The 16,653-nt window shown below is 64.1% G+C and overlaps 4 protein-coding genes across 5 annotated transcripts in view; 2 read left to right on the top strand and 2 right to left on the bottom strand.

Annotated features, from left to right (window-relative positions):
* The first annotated feature begins 449 nt into the window (after positions 1 to 449).
* Positions 450 to 7,736, top strand: KIFC2 (kinesin family member C2). Its single transcript, XM_041768730.1, has 18 exons — positions 450 to 994; positions 1,222 to 1,303; positions 1,439 to 1,599; positions 1,716 to 1,854; positions 2,020 to 2,144; positions 2,227 to 2,292; positions 2,396 to 2,524; positions 2,954 to 3,031; positions 3,149 to 3,263; positions 3,338 to 3,447; positions 3,864 to 3,972; positions 4,082 to 4,239; positions 5,953 to 6,057; positions 6,137 to 6,258; positions 6,351 to 6,474; positions 6,599 to 6,728; positions 6,821 to 7,077; positions 7,212 to 7,736. The coding sequence occupies exons 1-18, from the start codon at positions 896 to 898 to the stop codon at positions 7,464 to 7,466; spliced, it is 2,364 nt and encodes a 787-aa protein (XP_041624664.1). The 5' UTR covers positions 450 to 895; the 3' UTR covers positions 7,467 to 7,736.
* Positions 7,725 to 11,905, bottom strand: FOXH1 (forkhead box H1). Its single transcript, XM_041768820.1, has 4 exons — positions 10,439 to 11,905; positions 9,596 to 9,867; positions 9,144 to 9,248; positions 7,725 to 9,058 (listed from the first exon to the last, which is right to left on the bottom strand). Exons 2-4 carry the CDS (start codon positions 9,767 to 9,769, stop codon positions 8,261 to 8,263), a joined length of 1,077 nt encoding a protein of 358 aa, XP_041624754.1. The 5' UTR covers positions 9,770 to 9,867; positions 10,439 to 11,905; the 3' UTR covers positions 7,725 to 8,260.
* Positions 11,714 to 15,524, bottom strand: LOC121498978 (basic proline-rich protein-like). The gene is made up of 3 exons (XM_041769414.1): positions 13,309 to 15,524; positions 11,926 to 13,042; positions 11,714 to 11,818 (listed from the first exon to the last, which is right to left on the bottom strand). Exons 2-3 carry the CDS (start codon positions 12,919 to 12,921, stop codon positions 11,714 to 11,716), a joined length of 1,101 nt encoding a protein of 366 aa, XP_041625348.1. The 5' UTR covers positions 12,922 to 13,042; positions 13,309 to 15,524.
* The window catches only part of PPP1R16A (protein phosphatase 1 regulatory subunit 16A), a 36,399-nt gene continuing 31,713 nt past the window's right edge, over positions 11,968 to 16,653 (top strand). The window contains exon 1 of one of the 2 annotated variants that reach the window (XM_041768801.1): positions 11,968 to 12,083. The gene's annotated coding sequence lies outside the window, so the exon portion shown is untranslated. Of the gene's footprint in view, positions 12,200 to 16,653 lie in introns of both variants that reach the window. The other variant, XM_041768800.1, reaches the window with a different exon arrangement.

Below are 16,653 nucleotides of genomic sequence, written 5' to 3'. Positions count from 1 at the left end.
TACGAGGTGGGACTGTGAAGGGTACTGGGCGGGGCTGAGGGGGGTGGGGGCGGGGCTACGAGGTGGGAGTGAGAAGGGCACTGGGCGGGGCTGAGGGGGTGTGGGCGGGGCTACGAGGTGGGACTGCGAAGGGTATTGGGCAGGGCTGAGAGGGGGCGGGGCTACGAGGTGGGACTGCGAAGGGTACCGGGCGGGGCTGCGAGGGTGTGGGCGGGGCGGGGCGGGGCTACGAGGTGGGACTGCGAAGGGTACTGGGCGGGGCTGAGAGGGTGTGGGCGGGGCGGGGCGGGGCTACGAGGTGGGACTGCGAAGGGCATTGGGGAGGGCTGTGAGGGGGCGGGGCTACGAGGTGGGACTGCGAAGGGTACTGGGCGGGGCTGAGAGGGTGTGGGCGGGGCGGGGCTACGAGGTGGGACTGCGAAGGGTATTGGGCGGGGCTGAGAGGGGAACTGGGCGGGCGACAAGCTGTCCGGGCCGGGCCGCGCGGGGCTGGAGGGGTCTGGGCCGGACTGGGCGGGGCGATGAGGGCCGGGGCTCCGTGGAGACGCGAGCTTGGCCTCCCTCGGCTGCCGGCTGCGAGGGGCGAGGGCGGTAGGGGCTTCCGCGGGAGGCTGGGGCGGCTTCCGAGCAGGGGCCGTGCGGAGGCCGTGGGCGCTGTCAGCCCGGGGTCGGTGAACTAGGGGTGGGAGGCGCGAGGCGGGTGTCCGAGTGAGGCCCCGGGGACTCCGTCCCTGGCACCCCCTTTCCTCCGGGCGCGCGCCCTCCGCCCGCGGGAGCGGGGCCGTGGGGGCGGCCGCCCCGAGCATGCGCACCGGTGTTGCAGCGCGCGGGCGCGGAGTCGGGGTGCTGGGACGCGGGGCGGCGCGAAGCGGGCCCTCTGCCGCCCCGCGCTCCCATGTACGCCTTCTACTCGCTGCTCATCTACATCTTCTACAGCCTCTTCCGCAGGGATGGCGCTGCCGCGGCGGCCGGCGACCCCGAGGACCCCGCCCAGGTGAGCGGGGCGGGCGCAGCTGGGCCGGCGCCCCCCTTCCGAGCGGGTTCTGCGGGCCCGCGCAGCGTATGCTCCCGGGGCGCTGTCGCTGGGGCGGGGGTGCCGTGCGGGGGGCTCCGTCTCTGTTCTGGTGTTGGAAGCGGAGACCTCGCCTTCCTCGGCCCGGTCTCGGAGGGGGGCCCACAGGCTACCCCCCATCCTCAGAGGTCCCGCTGCTCCCTCCCTAGCCTGCAGGTTGCAAGCGCGGGGGTCGCCGCCGCCCCGACCCGCCCACGGCGGAACTGTGGACCGAGCTGACAGGCCTGGTCGGTAGGTGCTGTCGGTGTGCCGGGAGGGGACCCGCCGGCCGAGGGAGGCGGGCGCCGTGACCTCTCGGGAGGGAGGGGCCCAGCAGGTGCCTCCTGCCGGCCTGTGAACCGCGAGCCTCGCCTTCCCCGCTCCCAGGCCTCCCGGGCTGCTCCGAGTCCGAGGATGGGCCGGAAGAGGGAGCCGAGGGCCGCCCTGCCGAGGTGTCCCTGGAAGAGGCCCTCGTGCGTCTTGCTGAGTTCCTCTCCGTCCAGCTGGGGGCGGAAGAGAGCTTCGGGAATCCTCCTGACCTGACCAAGGTGAGCCGGGCTGGGGATCCTTCTCCAGCCCACCGGGACTGTCCGCAGGCCTTCTGGGCTCCCGGTGCGTGTCCTCACCTCAGCCTCCGTTGCTCTGGTCCTTGTGTCCTTTACAGCCGAGCGATGTCCCCCCACTGTTGACGGTGACCGGTCAGCTCTTGGCTCTCCTGGCGTGGATTCGGAGCCCCAGGGGAAGGCAGGCCCTGTCCCAGGGGACTCAGCCAGCCGCGGAGGGGCAGTGCCCCACTCCTGCTGGTGCGTAGGGAGTAGTAAGTTGTAAAGGGAGTGTGGCAAGGGAGTGAAGCCCGCAGAAACGGAGCGGCCTGGAGTTTGGGGCCCCATGCCCAGCTTTGCTCCCGAGGTGTCCCCTTCTTCAGGTTAGAGACCTCATCGGTCTTAATTGGGTCCACCCCACCCCAGGATCCCCATCTCAAGAAGAAAGCCCTCCTCTCTCACCAAGAGATGAGGCCCAGGGGCAGAACCCTCCCCAGTTGGAGGAGGACCAGAGGGCGTGGCAGCGGCTGGAGCAGCTCATCCTTGGGCAGGTAGGGGTCCCGAAGGCAACAGGGACAGGGTGGAGGGCCTTGGAGGGAGATGCCTCACCCTGTGCCCTTCCCTCCTCGTCAGCTAGAAGAGCTGCGACAGCAGCTAGAAGTGCAGGAGGAGGAGCTGGGCCGTTTGCGCCTGGGAGTGGTAAGGCTGCCGGCCACCCCCGCCCCCCGGGGGAGGGTGACCGAGGGTGATGAGAGGTGGCCCCAGCTTCCAGGTGAGTCCTGAGGGCTTCTCTCTCCGCCAGGGGGCGACAGACTCCGAGAAGAGGGTTCAGCATCTAACCCTGGAGAATGAGGCTCTGAAACAGAGCCTGAGCCTCACCCGGGATCTCCTGCTGCACTGGGGTCCTGGCCCCTCTACCAGGGCCCCCCAGGTATCCTCCTTAGCTGCTACCATTCCTGACGCCTGGGGCTCCTGCACACCTGGCTGGCTACCTGCAACACTGCCCAGGATCTAATGCTGCTGGAACAGAGGCAGGGGGGCCTCTCTGACCTTTCAGGGCCAGAGCCTAGGAGTGTGGACAGGCCCTGGGATGGTCTGTGCAAGGTAGCCCCATCAAGGAGACCCATGCCCGCAGGAGAACACGTCTACCTTGTCCTGTGGCTTTCCCAGTGACGGCCTCAGGAGAGCAGAGGGACCTGGGGAAAGGCGTCCGGCATAAAGTGGGGAGATGTGGATTCATGGCCAGCTCTGCCCACCCCTCTCGACATGACTTCCCCGTCCATGACATGGGGCAGCTGGAGCGCCCTCGTTCACGTCCCTGCCGGCTCCAAAGCTGATCTGGTTCCCACCTTTCCTGCAGGAGGAGGCGGAGGCACTGGTGGAGCTGCAGAGCCGGCTTCAGGAAGCCCAGGACACCACAGAAGCACTTCAAGTCCAGGTGGGCGCTGAGCCCAGGGGCCGGGAAGGCTGGGGCCACGGGGGGCGGGTGGGATCTGAGGCAGGGCCTGGTAAGTGCCTGTTGCCTCAGTGACAGGGGTGGGGTTGGGCGGGCCAGCTGGGGGTGCAGGAGGTGCAGCTGCAGGGCCTGCGGGGGGCCCTTCGGCAGCTCCAGCAGGAGACTGAGCAGAACTGTAGAAGGGAGCTGCGGCAGATGCTCGGGCAGTTGGCAGGTAAGGGGGGGGACCCGCGGTTCACGGGGAGGCGGGGGGCTGGGCTTTCCCTCACAACAAACTCTCCCTGCCAGGACTTCGGACACGTATGGCCAGCCTGCGTCAGGGCTGTGGGGACCTCCGAGGACTGGTCAGCACGTTTACCCAGAGCTGTCAGTGTTCGCTCAGTGAGGCCCGGGGTCAGGTCAGGACCACTGCCCCCTCTCCAGCGCATGATCTCTGGGCGGCCGGGTCACTGTTCTTCCGTGGGGGCCTGTGTTCTTTCTTCCCACCCCAGGGACTTGCCTGCTCCAATGCAGGTGGTAGGCTCTGGAATCAGAACAGCTTGTGATCTCACCCATTCTGGGTGTGATCTCGCCTGTGGGCCTCATTGTTGTCTGTGTAAACTAGGGTGACAGTAAACCCCTCACGGAACCGTCAACCCCATAGGAGATGTCTTTCCGTGATCCTCCTCACGTCTGGGTTTCCATCCTGGGCCCACCGAATGATGCTTCTAGGGGCCCAAAGCCAGTATAAGTTGTGCATCACCACAGCTGGTAGCTCTGCATTGCCCCAGCACCACCCCCCAGCCCCCACTTCCTCACATTCCTATCCCACCAGGTATCCTGGGCCCTGGGGGCACTGTCAGCTGGCACAGCTGGGACTCAGCTCCCTGAGGAGCAGCAGAGGCCCCCAACTGGATGCCCAGGGCGGCTGCTGGAGCTCAAGGGTATGGCAGGCTTGGAGAGCAGAGGAGTGGGGCGGCGAGCCTGAGGACGGAGAGCCTCCCTGTGCTTCAGGGCCCCGGAGGCAGCCCACTGATGTGATCTCCACCCCAGGAAATATCCGTGTGCTGTGTCGGCTGAGGCCAGGGACACCCTCCAGCCTGGTGAGCTCGGAGCCTGGCCCCAGTGGCACTGTCACCACCTGCTATCGAGGGCGCCAGCGTCGCTTCCGCCTGGACTGGGTCTTCTCTCCAGAGGCCAGCCAGGAGGAGGTGATGCTCTGCCCTTGCACCTGTGCTGACCTTCCCTCGTACTGCCTGAGAGTCAGAAGAGGCTCCGGGTTCCCCTCCTTCTGCCTTCCCAGTAGCTGGACTCCTGTGAAGGGAAGCAAACAGGAGGTTCTGGGAGGCAAGAATGACAGCCTAGCTGGATACCTCCTTTCCTTCCAGAATATTCCCATTACATCCCTTTGCAGTTTCAATGAAAACGAGCCTGCTGGTTTAATGGAAAGGTTAACATTTTTAAACGTAATTTTTTACCAAGGAAGTAAGAAAAATGAGCATGTCTGATATGATGGCTGCTGCTCATAGGGAGCTGGCTGCAGAGCAGGGCCAGGGTGCTGCTGTGGTGGGGACAGTGCTATGACCTTCCCCCAGGCTTCATGGGCTGCTCACTCTTCCAAGCCTGGTGGAGTGGGCCAGCTGTGAGAGCAGGGCCAGGGCGGGGCAGCGCAGGGCAGGGTGTGGTGGGCGCAAGGGCCGGGGAGCCAGTAGCTTCCAGCCTTGGCACTCTCCTGCCCTCCTCCCCTTGACTCCCAGGCCCAGCTCAGCACTTTGCTTCCTATACTGGCCGTCTCTGTCCACATAGACTTCCAAAGCTCAGGAAACAGATGCAATCACGTAAGGTGCAGAGCTAGCCGAGATTCTGACCTGGGTTGGCCTCACAGGGACATAGTGTGAGGAGGGGCTGGCAGGTGGCAGGTGGCCAGAGCTCAATCGCCCACTTCCTGGAGAGCAGGGGCTGTTTTTCGCCGGTGTCTCTATCTCACACACTTCCCCTGTCTCAGCCTGCTTCCCAGACTTCGAACACCCCCCTCCACTATCCGTCCCCACCCCCCCCCCGCGGTCTGCTACCTTCTGGGCAGTCCTCTGGACACCGCTGTCCCTTATGTGTCTGACCAGAGGCGTCTTTCACTGAGCCCCCTCACCTGCGTTTCCCATCTCTGCAAGGACACCACACAGTCCCCGCACCCTGGTCACCCCCAGTGCTTCCTGCCAGTCATGGAATCTTAGTGACCTCACGGGCAATTCTTAGTGACCTCATGGCGACCTGCCGTGCTCGCTGCTGGCAGTCAAGGCGTTAAGTAGAACCCACAGGCTACTCAGTTACCAGCCTTCTGGGCACAAAGGCTGGCCATGTCGGTGCTCAAAAGGCTACTGCCGGGGTCCAGTTGCCAACAGGATACGAGTCCCAGCCACATCTCCTCAGCTGCCTCTGGACTCTCCCAGGGCCAGGGTTCCGGTGACCTTGGCTAGCCACCCTCTGCGCACCTGTGGAGCCCTCCTGGGCTCACCCTTTATGTGAGTCCTCTCGCTTCGAGCTCCTCTTGCTCCCCACCGCAGTGGTCACCTTGGAGGGAAAGCCTTGGCCTAGAAGATCCATGTGTGCTTTGCTTCCCGTCACAGCTGGGCTTTGAACCTGGCAGTCAAGCCCAGCATTTGGGCTCCTGGCTGCTGCTCCCCTGGGCCTGCAAGCCTCCTCAGAAGTCCAGCGCTCCGTGTCGCTTGTTCTCTCACATCCCTTTCCTTCCTTGTCTGGCAAATTCTTGCAAATGCCAGCTTCTCCAGGGAGCCACCTCAATTTGTTGGGAGATCTGCCCTTCCACCATGCTCCCCTGGAGCCATCCTCCCTGGGTAACCAAGCTATGTCCACACTGTGTCCCAAGTCCTGGGGCTTAGGACCCCTTGCACCCCTCCTCCCCCTAGGTCTTCAGGGAGCTGGAGCCAGCTGTGCTGTCCTGCCTCCGAGGCTACAGCGTCTGCATTTTCACCTATGGTCAGACAGGGACGGGGAAGACCTACAGTATGGAGGTGGGAAGGGGAGACCCTGGGTGGCTCCTGGGGCCAGGAGCTGGGCTGGGAGTCTGATGCAGCACCTGCCCTGTTCCAGGGCCCACCTGAGGACCCTGGCATAGCTCCTAGGGCACTGCAGTCACTGTTCCAGGAGATGGGGACCGGGGGACACCACCGTGTGACTCTCAGCATGGTGGAGATCTACAATGAGGCTGTCAGGTCAGGGCCATGCTATAGCCCGTCCTCTGTATCCTGTGCCCCTGCAGTGACCCTGGGAGTCTCGGAAACCCAGCCCTTCCCTTTCTCACTAGGGACCTCCTAGCCCCAGGGCCTCCTGAACGCCTGGCCGTCAGGCAGGGCCCGGCAGGCCAGGGGGGCATTCAGGTGGCTGGCCTCACGTACTGGGACGTGCCCAACCTGGAGACGCTGCACCAGGTAAGGCTGCCCAGTGGCATCGCGCCCGCCCAGCCCTCCCAGCAGCTCTCCAAGGCCCCCGCCTGTGCTCCCACGCAGGGACGCAGACCCTGCGGCAGGCCGGTCGTGTCCCTCCGCCCTCCAGATGCTGAGCCTGGGGAGGAGCAACCGGGCCACCGCCGCCACCACCAAGAATCGGCACAGCTCTCGGTCGCACGCCTTGGTCACGCTAACGCTGCGCACGGCGGCCCCCCCGCGCGGGCCGGGCACGGCAGGTACCGGGCGCGCACCTGAGCCCTGCGGGGGGCGGGGGGCTCGCAGCGTCCGATCCGGGGCTCCCCCCACGCCCGCTCGCTCGCCCTGGCAGGCACCCTGCACCTGGTGGACCTGGCGGGATCCGAGCGTGCCTGGAAGGCGGGGGCGGCCGGCACGTCGCGGGGAGACCGAGACGGCGCGCAGCGGTTGCGGGAGGCCCGGACCATCAACCGCTCGCTGCTGGCCCTGGGCGGCGTGATGGCTGCGCTGCGGGCCCGCCGGCCGCACGTGCCCTTCCGCGACTCGCAGCTCACGCGCCTGCTGCAGCCCGCGCTCGGGCCCGGCGCCACCGCGGTGCTGCTGCTGCAGGTGGGCGGGGGGCGGGGGGAGCGAGGCCGGGAGCGGACGGGACGACCCCGCGGTGCTGCGGCTGCAGGTGGGCGGCCCGGAGGCGGCCGGGAGCCGCCCGCGCGGGGCCGCCCACCAGCGCCGCTTGCCCGCAGATTTCCACGCGGCCGGAGGACCTGGGCGAGACCGTGTGCTCGCTGAAGTTCGCCGAGCGAGTGGGCCAGGTGGAGCTGGGGCCCGCCCGGCGCTGCAGGGCCCCGCGCTCGGGGACGCCGTCTTCGCTCAGCACCGACACGCCGCTCACCGGGACCCCGTGCACGCCCACGCCGCCCCCCGGCAGCCCTCCCAGCCCCGGCCCAGACAGCGACTCCAGCTCGGCCCTCGGGACCCAAAAGGCCAGGGGCTCCTAGTCCCGGCCGCGCCTCTGCCGGCAGAGGCGGCAAAGCCCCTGCCCCCCTCCCGGAGTCGGTCCCCCTGCCCCGCGAGGAGTATTTAGCCTAGGGACCTGATCGCAGCTCCCTCCCCCAGGCCCCCGGCTCCCTCCTTATCGCCATTTGCTGTTATCATCGCGGCGCACAGCAGGGGATGCCAGGGCTGTGGGAGGTAGGCCCCCGCCAAGCGGCTACCCCAGTCACCCCCAGCACCAAGAATCAGACTTGGCATTAAAATGTTGTCTACTCCTTTACTGTTATTTTCCCCACTACCACCACCAAAACCAAGTAGGGTCTTGATTTCCTTTCCCCAAAAAGGTGCTACTACCTCATTCCCAGGCAGAGGAGGGAGGACAGGACTTCAGGCTGGAGGCACCGTGTATGGTCTCCCTCCCCCAGCCGGGAGCCAGGGGTGGGAAGTGACACGTGGTGATGGATGGATGGAAGGAAGGAAGGACACACGGACAGAGAAAGTGGGATCAGGAAGGGGCTACTGCGAGCCAAGCCCCCACTCTTTGCAGTTTGGCCTCTGGGGGTGGGGGGGTAGGAGAGGCCGGACTGAGCATCCGGGCCAGAGCGGTGCCTAGCTAGACCCCAACCCTTTGTGGGCTATGGGGTAGTCCAATAAACATGGTGGATTCTCAGCACCGCCGGTGCCTGGTGTTTCAGGGCTGCTGCGGCCACAGACACCACCTGGACCTCTTGGCCGTGGTTCCCCAACAAGTCAGTGGTGGCAGGAAGGGGTAGAAGAAAGCCGCCCTGCCCCGGGAGCCTCACAGGCTGTACCAGGAGAATAGCCAGCCAGGGGTGGAGGCAGCTGGATCCCGGGAGTGGCTCACCCACACATCATAGATGCTCTTGTTGGGTGGTACCCCCTGGAAGAGGGCATCGAGATCCCAGAGCAGCCCTGGGGGGCCGTGAGTTTCGGAGGCCACCCCCCAGTAGGCTGAGCTGGTTGAAGGTGGGCACTGGGGACAGGATGCAGGTGGTAGTGGAGCCAGGGGCATTACCACATTGGGAGTGTAGATGGGCAAGTACGAGGTGGGCAGCTGCCCCCAGAGTGAGGGCCTGTGACTCCCACTGGGCAGCCCCCCGGGGTCTGGGGAAGCCTGCAGTAAGTGGAGAGGCCAGGCTCTGTGCTCAGGGGAAAGGGGCGGGGGCCTGCTGGTCCCCCCCTGGGAAGCCTCCTCGTCTGCTCTCCTGGGCCCGGGGAGCGGGCAGGGCGGCCACGGAGGCCGCTCGCAGGGCAGGGGGGGAGTGCGCACCCCCTCCTCCCCGGGGCTGCCCCGGGCTGCCCCTTCCCCGGGGTCCCCCAGCAAAGACTTTATGCTGAAGCCCTCGCTGGGCGGCGGCTGGGGGCTGGGCGGCGGCTGGGGGCTGGGCGGGCGGTAAGGCCAGCCGTGCAGCACGTAGGGGCCCAGGTCCTTGGCGAAGGCGCCCCGCGCGCCCCTGCTCTGCCAGCGCCGGCACAGGGCCGTGTTCTGCAGCCGCAGCGCCTCGGCCGGGATCAGGCTCACGTCGACGGCCCAGAAATTGCCCTTGGCCTGGGGCTTCGCCGGATCCTTAGGCACCTGGACGGGGAGGGGAGGCTCGGTGAGGCGTCTGGCCCGACACAGCCCTGCCGCCCAGCTGCGACCCCCCACCCCCCGGCCCCACCTTGCGGAAGCAGCGGTTGGAGGAGAGGTTGTGGCGGATGGAGTCCTTCCAGCCCTCGTAGTCGTCCTTGAAGAAGGGGAACGCGGCCTGGACCTGACGGATGATCTGAAAGCGCGGCCCGCCCGGCGCCGTGAGCCCGGAGGCGGGAGCGGGAGGGGGAGGGGGGCAGCACCGCCCCTCCCCCACAGCCAGGCTTAGGGGCGTCGCGCCCCTCCCCCACCCCTCACACCCCCCGCCCACAGAACACCTCGGTGCCCGCAGGAGGGAAGGGTGCACCCGCCTGAGCACCTGGGCTCTTTCCCCTGCTGCCCAGGCCTGGACGGCAGCCCTGGCTTAGCCGGGTAGGGCCAGGTGAGGATGGAGGCCGGAGTCCCAGCCTGGGCCTAGAGGGGGGACGGGTCCCGCCAAAGGTCCGATCGCCCAGCGTCAGGGAGAATGGGGGTCCCTCTCACCTGGGCCAGCTTCAGCCTACGGGAGGGCGCGGCCTGGATCACCAAGGCAATCATGGCCAAGTAGGTGTAGGGGGGCTTGTCATGCCGCAGGTATCTTTTCTTCCTCCTCTTGGGGGGCTGGGAGGACGACTCCGACCCAGGGAGCCCCAGGCGTGGGTGGCTGCAGGGCCCCATGCAGGGGAGGCAGGCAGTGTGGGCCGGGGCCTGGCCCCGTGGAGGCAAGTCGACCGGGCCGTGTAGTGAGGAGACGCTGGGGGCCTGAGGCCGGGGGCCTGGCGGGCCAGACCCTTTATCATTCGGATGGAAGGGGGAGGGGAGGGGAGGCAAAGGGAGGGAGGAATCGGCTGGTGGGGGAGGGGAGCATTCGAGGGCTGCCACAATTAGCAGGTTTCAGCTAATCTGGAAGGGAGGGGTGGGGAAGATTGCAGTGGGGGCTGCGGGCGGCCACCCAGTCCTCATTCCTCGTCCCTAGGCTGCCTTCAGCACCCCCTGCAAGCTGCAAGGAAGAGCCTTTGGAAGGGTCCCCTGACATAGGGTTCCTTTATCCTGGCTGCGCTGGCCTATTTGGGAGCCAAGGGAGTTGATTTACCCAAAGTTGACCTGCCAAGAGTGGGTGGGGCCTGCTCAGAGTTCAAGGCTGAGCAGTTTCCGGGACCTAGATGGGGGGGGGGGGCTTCCTGGAGGAAACCTCAGGAACAAAATAGGTACACAGTTAATCCAAGGCATTTCCCCAGGGGCTGCTGCAGGGCCCCAGTGGATTCCCAAGGCTGTGGAGGCCCCTTCCTGCCCTCCATGATGCCTGTCAGCAGGTGAGCTGACCAGCTCTCATTATTCACTGTTTACCTCAGTGGCCTTCCCTGGCCACAGAGGCCTTTCTGGAGGCAGGTTTGCCTCCCTTTTCCTCTTTTGGTCCTCTGGGTCCGAAGCTCCGGAGCCTGCTACGCAGGAGGTTGCCCCTCCTTCTTCTGGGGCACCTGGGCCGTGCTCCTGGGTGTGTGTGTGGAGGAAGAGGTCGCCTAGCTGGAGAGGGTTTGCTGGACACTTCTTGGGGCCAGGCCTGGAGGATACAGCTCCATGGGTCATAGTTCCTGCGCAGGGGGCGTGCAAGGACAGGAGTGAGAGCACAGGTGTGCTGTGGGAGTACACAGGAAGGCTTCTCAGGCAGCCACAGGACCCTGAGGCTTAGTCTAGATGGAAGAAGATGCTCCCCAGGCAGGTGGGGGGTGGCCTGCGTGGAGGAGGGGCACTCTAGGAAAGGGCGGAGCCCCCGGCTGGGGGGCCTGAGGGGCCGGTACCCGCCGCGCAGGCCTGGCTGTGGCCTCTGAGGATTTTGGCAGACCTAGGGCCTGCCCCAGAAGTCTGGTCCCAGAAAATGCCTCTGGCAGGTGCTCTCAGACTCACTGGTCCCTCTGTTCCCAGACCCTGTTCTGTCCTCACCTTCTCTCGGGCCACCTGATCCGTCAAGGCCTTTGAGTCAGTCAAGGCCTGTGCTCTGGACCGTGACCCAAAGCGCGGCCCTGCCCCTCCCCAGCAGGTTTGCCCAAAGCGGGTGCTAGGTCCAGGATACTAGCAGCGGTGTCTGGTGCTGGTGTCAGGGCCCCCAGGCCCGGGGGAACCAGAGGAGCACAGGGACACACTTTATCACCCCAGTCCCAGGTCGCACCTGTGCCCCGGTAGCCAACACTCTTAATTGGTTGGAAATCTGCGGCATACGGGAGCTTCGCAACTGGGGCTGCGGCGCTGAGGGGCGCCCTGGAGACGCAGGGGCTGACCGGGCGATGGGACGCATGAGCGCACTACTCCCCTCACTCACACCACCTCTTCCGGTCCCGGAGCTCTGGTTAGGGGGTCGCGGTGTCTCCGCGGGCTGTGACCACCGTCTCTGACCTCCTAGCCCTACTCTATCCGCAAAGAGGCCCCCTCCTGCAGATCTGTCACCACCTCCCTGGCACCGGGCCTGTCTCGCTGGTTTGACATTCAAGGCTCCTTGAGTCCAGACCGGGCTCCTCCAACCCCTTAGCCACCACCGCGGTGGCTTCCCATCGCCCCAGGGCACCGGGCATGCCTCGCCCTGTGTGTGTCCGGGATGGCTCTGCTTTGGTGCACTCCGACTTCTCCCTAAAAGCCCAGGGCGGGGAGACGGAAGCCCTCCCGAGGGCCTCGGGACTGCCGGCCCCTCCCGCCCGCCTCGCGCCTCCCGCGCCTCCCGCGCCTCGGAGGCCGCTGCCGGGGAGAGGCCGGCGCAGCACCGTGGGCAGCGGTCCCCGGCGGGCAGGCCCCGCCCCCGGCTCCCCGGCCCCGCCCCCGGCTCCCCGGCCCCGCCCCCGGGCTCCCGTGGGGCGCCGCGGCTTCCGGCTGTGGGCCGCGCGGGCCGGAAGTATAGCGTTGCCATGGCGAGGGCCGGGCGCGGGACCCGCCCCCGCGGCGCCCAGAGGAGCGCGGGGCGGCGGGAGCGGTGGCCGGGATCCGGCCGGCTGCGCGGCGGAAGGTGCGGCGCGGACTTCCGGGGCCCGCGGCGGGGGAGGGCGGGGGGCGCGGGGTGCCCCCGGGGCGGGCGCGGCCGACGTGCCTGCGGACTGGTGGTTCCTGCGACCTGCGGGCCAGGTAGGCAGCGCGGCGTCCCGCGGGCGGCGGGGGCTCAGGCCGGCGAGGCGGGGCCCGGGCGTCGGGCGGGCTTCGGGCTCGGGCCAGGCGGGGAGCCGGGCGGCCGGGCGTCTCGGGGGAGGCGAGCGTGGCTCCGCGCCGCTGGGGCCGTGCAGGCCCCGGGGCAGGGGCGGAGGCGGCGCGGGGCGCGGACGGCCGTGCCGGGTTAGCGACGCCGCAGGAAGGCCGCCTCCCGGGGGTGCAGCCCCTGCCGGGCCCGGCGGCCAGGCCCGTGGGTGCTCCGCTGGGTGCCGGGGTGCTCCTGGCTGCGCTGCCTCGTTCACTTCAGGGACCGCGAGGGCGCCCCAGCCGGGCTGTCGAGGGGCCTCGGTGCCCGTAGCAGCCTGCGCAGAGGCCACGCCGGGCTTCTCAGCCCTGCCCCCAGGCTCTCGCTCGGAGCTGCGGTGCGGAAGCTTTAGGGGGTCCTTCCCTCCCTCCCTCCCTCCCTGTGCACGGGCTGGCCTTCCTCCTGGTGGCTGGAGCCTCCTCCCCGGCTCTGCTGCTCCGTCCTGGCCTCCCACCTGGTCTCCCAGCTGGCTGGGCTGCGCCTGGACTTTGCCCTCTCCTGCCTGCAGGAGGCTGGCGGGCACCTGGAAGAGCGCTTCGGATTCTGTGGGCTCCACCTTGGGATCTGTGTCCCAGGGATGTCTGAGTCTTTGGTCTCCACCAATGATCGTCTCCATTGTGTGGTTTGGGAACTTACTCTGACCTCACCTCCGGCGACCTAGCTCACCAGACACAGGGAGGTACTTGGCGGTGGACTTGGAAGGCAGTGGTAGCAGTGTCCCCACTGTCCCGGGTCACCTGAAGACAGTGAAGATTAGCGCTTAATGTCGTTGGCTTCTTAGGAGGAAAAATCACAACCAAATCATTTTTTTTTAAGATTTTATTTATTCATGAGAGTCAGAGAGAGAGGCAGAGATACCAAGCAGAGGGAGAAGAGGCTTCATGCAGGGAGCCCAACGTGGGACTGGATGCCAGGTCTCCAGGATCACACCCTGGGCCGAAGGCTGTCGCCCAACCACTGAGCCACCCAGCCGCCCCACAACCAAATAATTTCTGAGAGCAACCTGAGAACCCGTGTCCCGAGCAGGCTGTGAAGGAGCACAGACTTGTGGCTTTCCACAGTGCAGCTCCCTTCAATCATAAAGCAAGGTCAATATAGTTAGAAGGCAGGTTCAGGGTTCCAAACACAAGGACATTTCACCACGTGATCACCTTGGCTTCTCACACGGCACGCAGAACATGGCACAAGGCGAGCCACCCGACAAGCCAGGTGACAGAAGGGACAGGACACTGGCGACCCAAGCCTCAAGTGGGGCTGTGGGTGGCGGGGGAGACGAGGCCCGGGGGAGGTCCGGGTCAGCTCACGGGGAAGCAGGGAAGGATCCCAGTCCTGTCGGGGTGAGCCGGGCGCAGCCGGGGACAGGTGCAGAGGGGTCGTGTCTGAAGAGTTGGCCGGCTGGCTGCACGCCTCCTCCCCTTTCTAAAGGGGTTTAATCAGTCTCGGGACCCTGCCGGCCTCCGCCTCCGCCGGTTATCGGGCCTGGGGTATGAGCTGCGGCTGGACCCGGGCTGGACCCGGCGGGGTCTCGCTGCAGTAGTGTTAACCGCGCATCACCGCCTGACAGGCTCCTGCTTCCGTGAGGGACCCGGCCTGCTGGCCACCGCATCCTGCCCGGCACCTCTGGCGCGGTCTACTCAGTAGGCGAAGCGAGACACCTAGGTGGCTCGTCCCTCACTTTTGGGCTCTCTGTGAACGTCTTCCTAAATATCCTTGATTGCGGCCCTTCCAGTCCATTCCTTCCACCAAATAGCCCACCTCTGTGGCTCTTCATGACCCTCTGGGATTTCAGCAGTTGCTCCTGAGGGGTCCTGGCTCTGTGTTAGCCCCTTGCCCCCATCCTTGTCACCTTACAGTGATCTGAAATGCAAATCTGATTTTTATATTTTCCTCCTTGAAATCCCTCCTCACAGACTTCAGAATAACACTCCTCTGCCTTTGCAGACTAGCCCCCATCCTCTGTCCCTTCACCTAAACCCTGAAGACTTTCCTATGTGTGTGTCATGCTGCCACCATACTGAACCCCTGCGTGATGGTGGAAGGGAGACAGCAAACCTCCCTCCACCCCTTCCACCAAGCTCTGTGGCCTTGGGCGAGGCCTCAGCACAGTAGGGTGAGAGAGAAGGGCAGAGAGATGTAGGACCGGCTAGCTCCACAGATGCTCAGGGGCCAGGGTCCCCTGGAGGAGGAGGAGCTCGACTGCCAGGAACCCCATTAGGGCAGCTATGATAAGGTCTGCTGGTGGATGTTGGATTCTGGGCTGCGTCCTTCCTAGGCAGCTGTGACAAACGCGAAGATTGAAATGATTGGTACTGGCAGAGGTGTACTGGGGAGGTCCACGAAGATCGGAGATCAGAGAGATTATGGAGATGATCTGGGCAGAGGAGTGCCTGGCATCTTCAAGGTTCCAGGCAGGTACAAGGGGCCTGGGCTGCACAGTGGAGGTGGAGGGTTGGGCGGTTGCACTGCTCCTGTGCTCCATGCTCTGCCCCGTTTGGCCGTGCCAGGATTCCCTGATGCCTAGGCCATCCTTGGATGTGACCATTGTGGTTTTGTTGATTTTGTGTGATGTGCTGTGTAAGCTTCACCCCCCACCCCCCACTGACACACACACACACACACACACACACACCTTTTCCTGTTTGGGAAGGAAGGGAGGATGATGGGGATGCAAGTGACTCTTTGGGAGCCTCCAGGCCTCAGATGAGGAGTCCGGCTCCTGCCGAGCCCTCCCACATGTCAGTAGGTTTGAACGTTCCTCTCTGTGCCACAGGGTACAGGTCAGAGCCCTGCCATTGCGATGGACCTCCCATTTTTCCAGTCCTGACACCCCTGTAGGCACAGCAAAGTGATGGTGCTTTCCATCAGACCAGCTCACCCACAAGCTCAGAGGCTCCTGAGTTATGGTCTGTACTAGCCCCCCAGGGCCAGGAACACAGTTACTGAGCACTTCCTACACATCAGGCACTATGCTCAGCCCTGAGGACACAGCAGGGGAGGTCACAGTCAAAGGCATGTCAAGTGTTAGAACAGGGTGGGGCGCCTGGGTGGCTCAGTCTGTTAAGCGGCTGACTCTTGATTTCTGCTCAGGTCATGATCTCAGGGTGCCGTGAGCAAGCCCGCATTGGGCCTGCACCGGCTCCGTGCTCAGTGAGCAGTCGGCTTGAGATTCTCGCTCTCCTCTGCCCCTCCCTGCATGTGGGTGTGTGTGCCCTGACCCTTGCCCTCTCCCTTTTGCAAATACACATATACATACTTTTTTATAGGACTTATGTCCTATAGGACATAAGTCCTATAAAAAAATTAGAACAGGGTGGAAAGATAGTGACAAGGTGACAACAGAAGACTTCTAAGGAGGTGATATTTACATTATGACCTGAGTTGCAGAAAAGTGAACGATTCTAAGATCTGATGGGGGATCCCTGGGTGGCACAGCGGTTTGGCGCCTGCCTTTGGCCCAGGGCGCAATCCTGGAGACCCGGGATCGAATCCCACGTCGGGCTCTCGGTGCATGGAGCCTGCTTCTCCCTCTGCCTGTGTCGCTGCCTCTCTCTCTCTCTGTGACTATCATGAATAAATAAATAAAATCTTTAAAAAAAAAAAAATAAGATCTGATGGAAGAACTTTCCAGACACAAGGAACAGCTAATACAAAGTGGGAGCAATGATGAAGATAATAGCATCAAATAAACATGATAGACCAGGGATTGGCATTTTTTTTTTTTTTTTCTGTGAAAAGCTGGATAATGAGGCACCTGGGTGGCTCAACTGGTTAAGCATCTGCCTTTGGCTCAGGTCTTGATTTCAGGGTCCTCTGGTTGAGCCCCACCTGGGGTTTCTGTGCTCAGCGGGGATCTGCTTATCTCTCTTCTTCTGCCCCTCCCCCTGCTCATGCGTGTGCTCTCCGCCCCAAATAAATTAAAAAAAAAAAAAAGCTAGATAGTAGATATTTTAGACGTCACAGGCCAGATGGCCTCTGATACAACTACTCCATCTTCCATTTTGTGGAGAAGGAGCCACAGACAATAGAAATGTGGATATTCTCTTTCAACAAAACTTTATTCCTAGACCTTGAAATTTGAATTTCATATCATTTTCATGTGTCACAAAATATTTTCTTTCACAATTATTTTTTTAAATTTTATTTATTTATTCATGAGAGACACACAGAGAGAGGCAGAGACACAGGCAGAGGGAGAAGCAGGCTCCATGCAGGGAGCCTGATGTGGGACTTGATCCTGGGTCTCCAGGATCACGTCTTGGGCTGAAGGTGGCACTAAACTGCTGAGCCTCCCGGGCTGTTCATCTTTCACAATTATTAAAAAATGTAAAAGCCATTTTTAGCTCATGAT

The sequence above is a fragment of the Vulpes lagopus genome, chromosome 9 (genome assembly GCF_018345385.1).
Source record: "Vulpes lagopus strain Blue_001 chromosome 9, ASM1834538v1, whole genome shotgun sequence".
NCBI classification, from domain to species: Eukaryota; Metazoa; Chordata; class Mammalia; order Carnivora; family Canidae; genus Vulpes; species Vulpes lagopus.
The sequence above is the reverse complement of the archived record's forward strand: the minus strand, read 5'-3'. Positions and strand labels throughout refer to the sequence as shown.

Excerpts from the sequence above, each read along its gene's own strand:
- FOXH1 (XM_041768820.1), bottom strand. The coding sequence starts at position 9,769 with ATGGGGCCCTGCAGCCACCCACGCCTGGGGCTCCCTGGGTCGGAGTCG. Across the intron at positions 9,249-9,595 it reads GTAGGCTGAAGCTGGCCCAG|ATCATCCGTCAGGTCCAGGC; the intron begins GTGAGAGGGACC and ends CCGCGCTTTCAG. Across the intron at positions 9,059-9,143 it reads CCAACCGCTGCTTCCGCAAG|GTGCCTAAGGATCCGGCGAA; the intron begins GTGGGGCCGGGG and ends CTCCCCGTCCAG.
- LOC121498978 (XM_041769414.1), bottom strand. The coding sequence starts at position 12,921 with ATGGAGACGATCATTGGTGGAGACCAAAGACTCAGACATCCCTGGGAC. Across the intron at positions 11,819-11,925 it reads AGCCGCGGCGCCCCACGGGA|CGGCCTCCGAGGCGCGGGAG; the intron begins GCCCGGGGGCGG and ends TCTCCCCGGCAG.
- KIFC2 (XM_041768730.1), top strand. The coding sequence starts at position 896 with ATGTACGCCTTCTACTCGCTGCTCATCTACATCTTCTACAGCCTCTTC. Across the intron at positions 1,304-1,438 it reads CGAGCTGACAGGCCTGGTCG|GCCTCCCGGGCTGCTCCGAG; the intron begins GTAGGTGCTGTC and ends CCCCGCTCCCAG. Across the intron at positions 7,078-7,211 it reads CCGCGGTGCTGCTGCTGCAG|ATTTCCACGCGGCCGGAGGA; the intron begins GTGGGCGGGGGG and ends GCTTGCCCGCAG.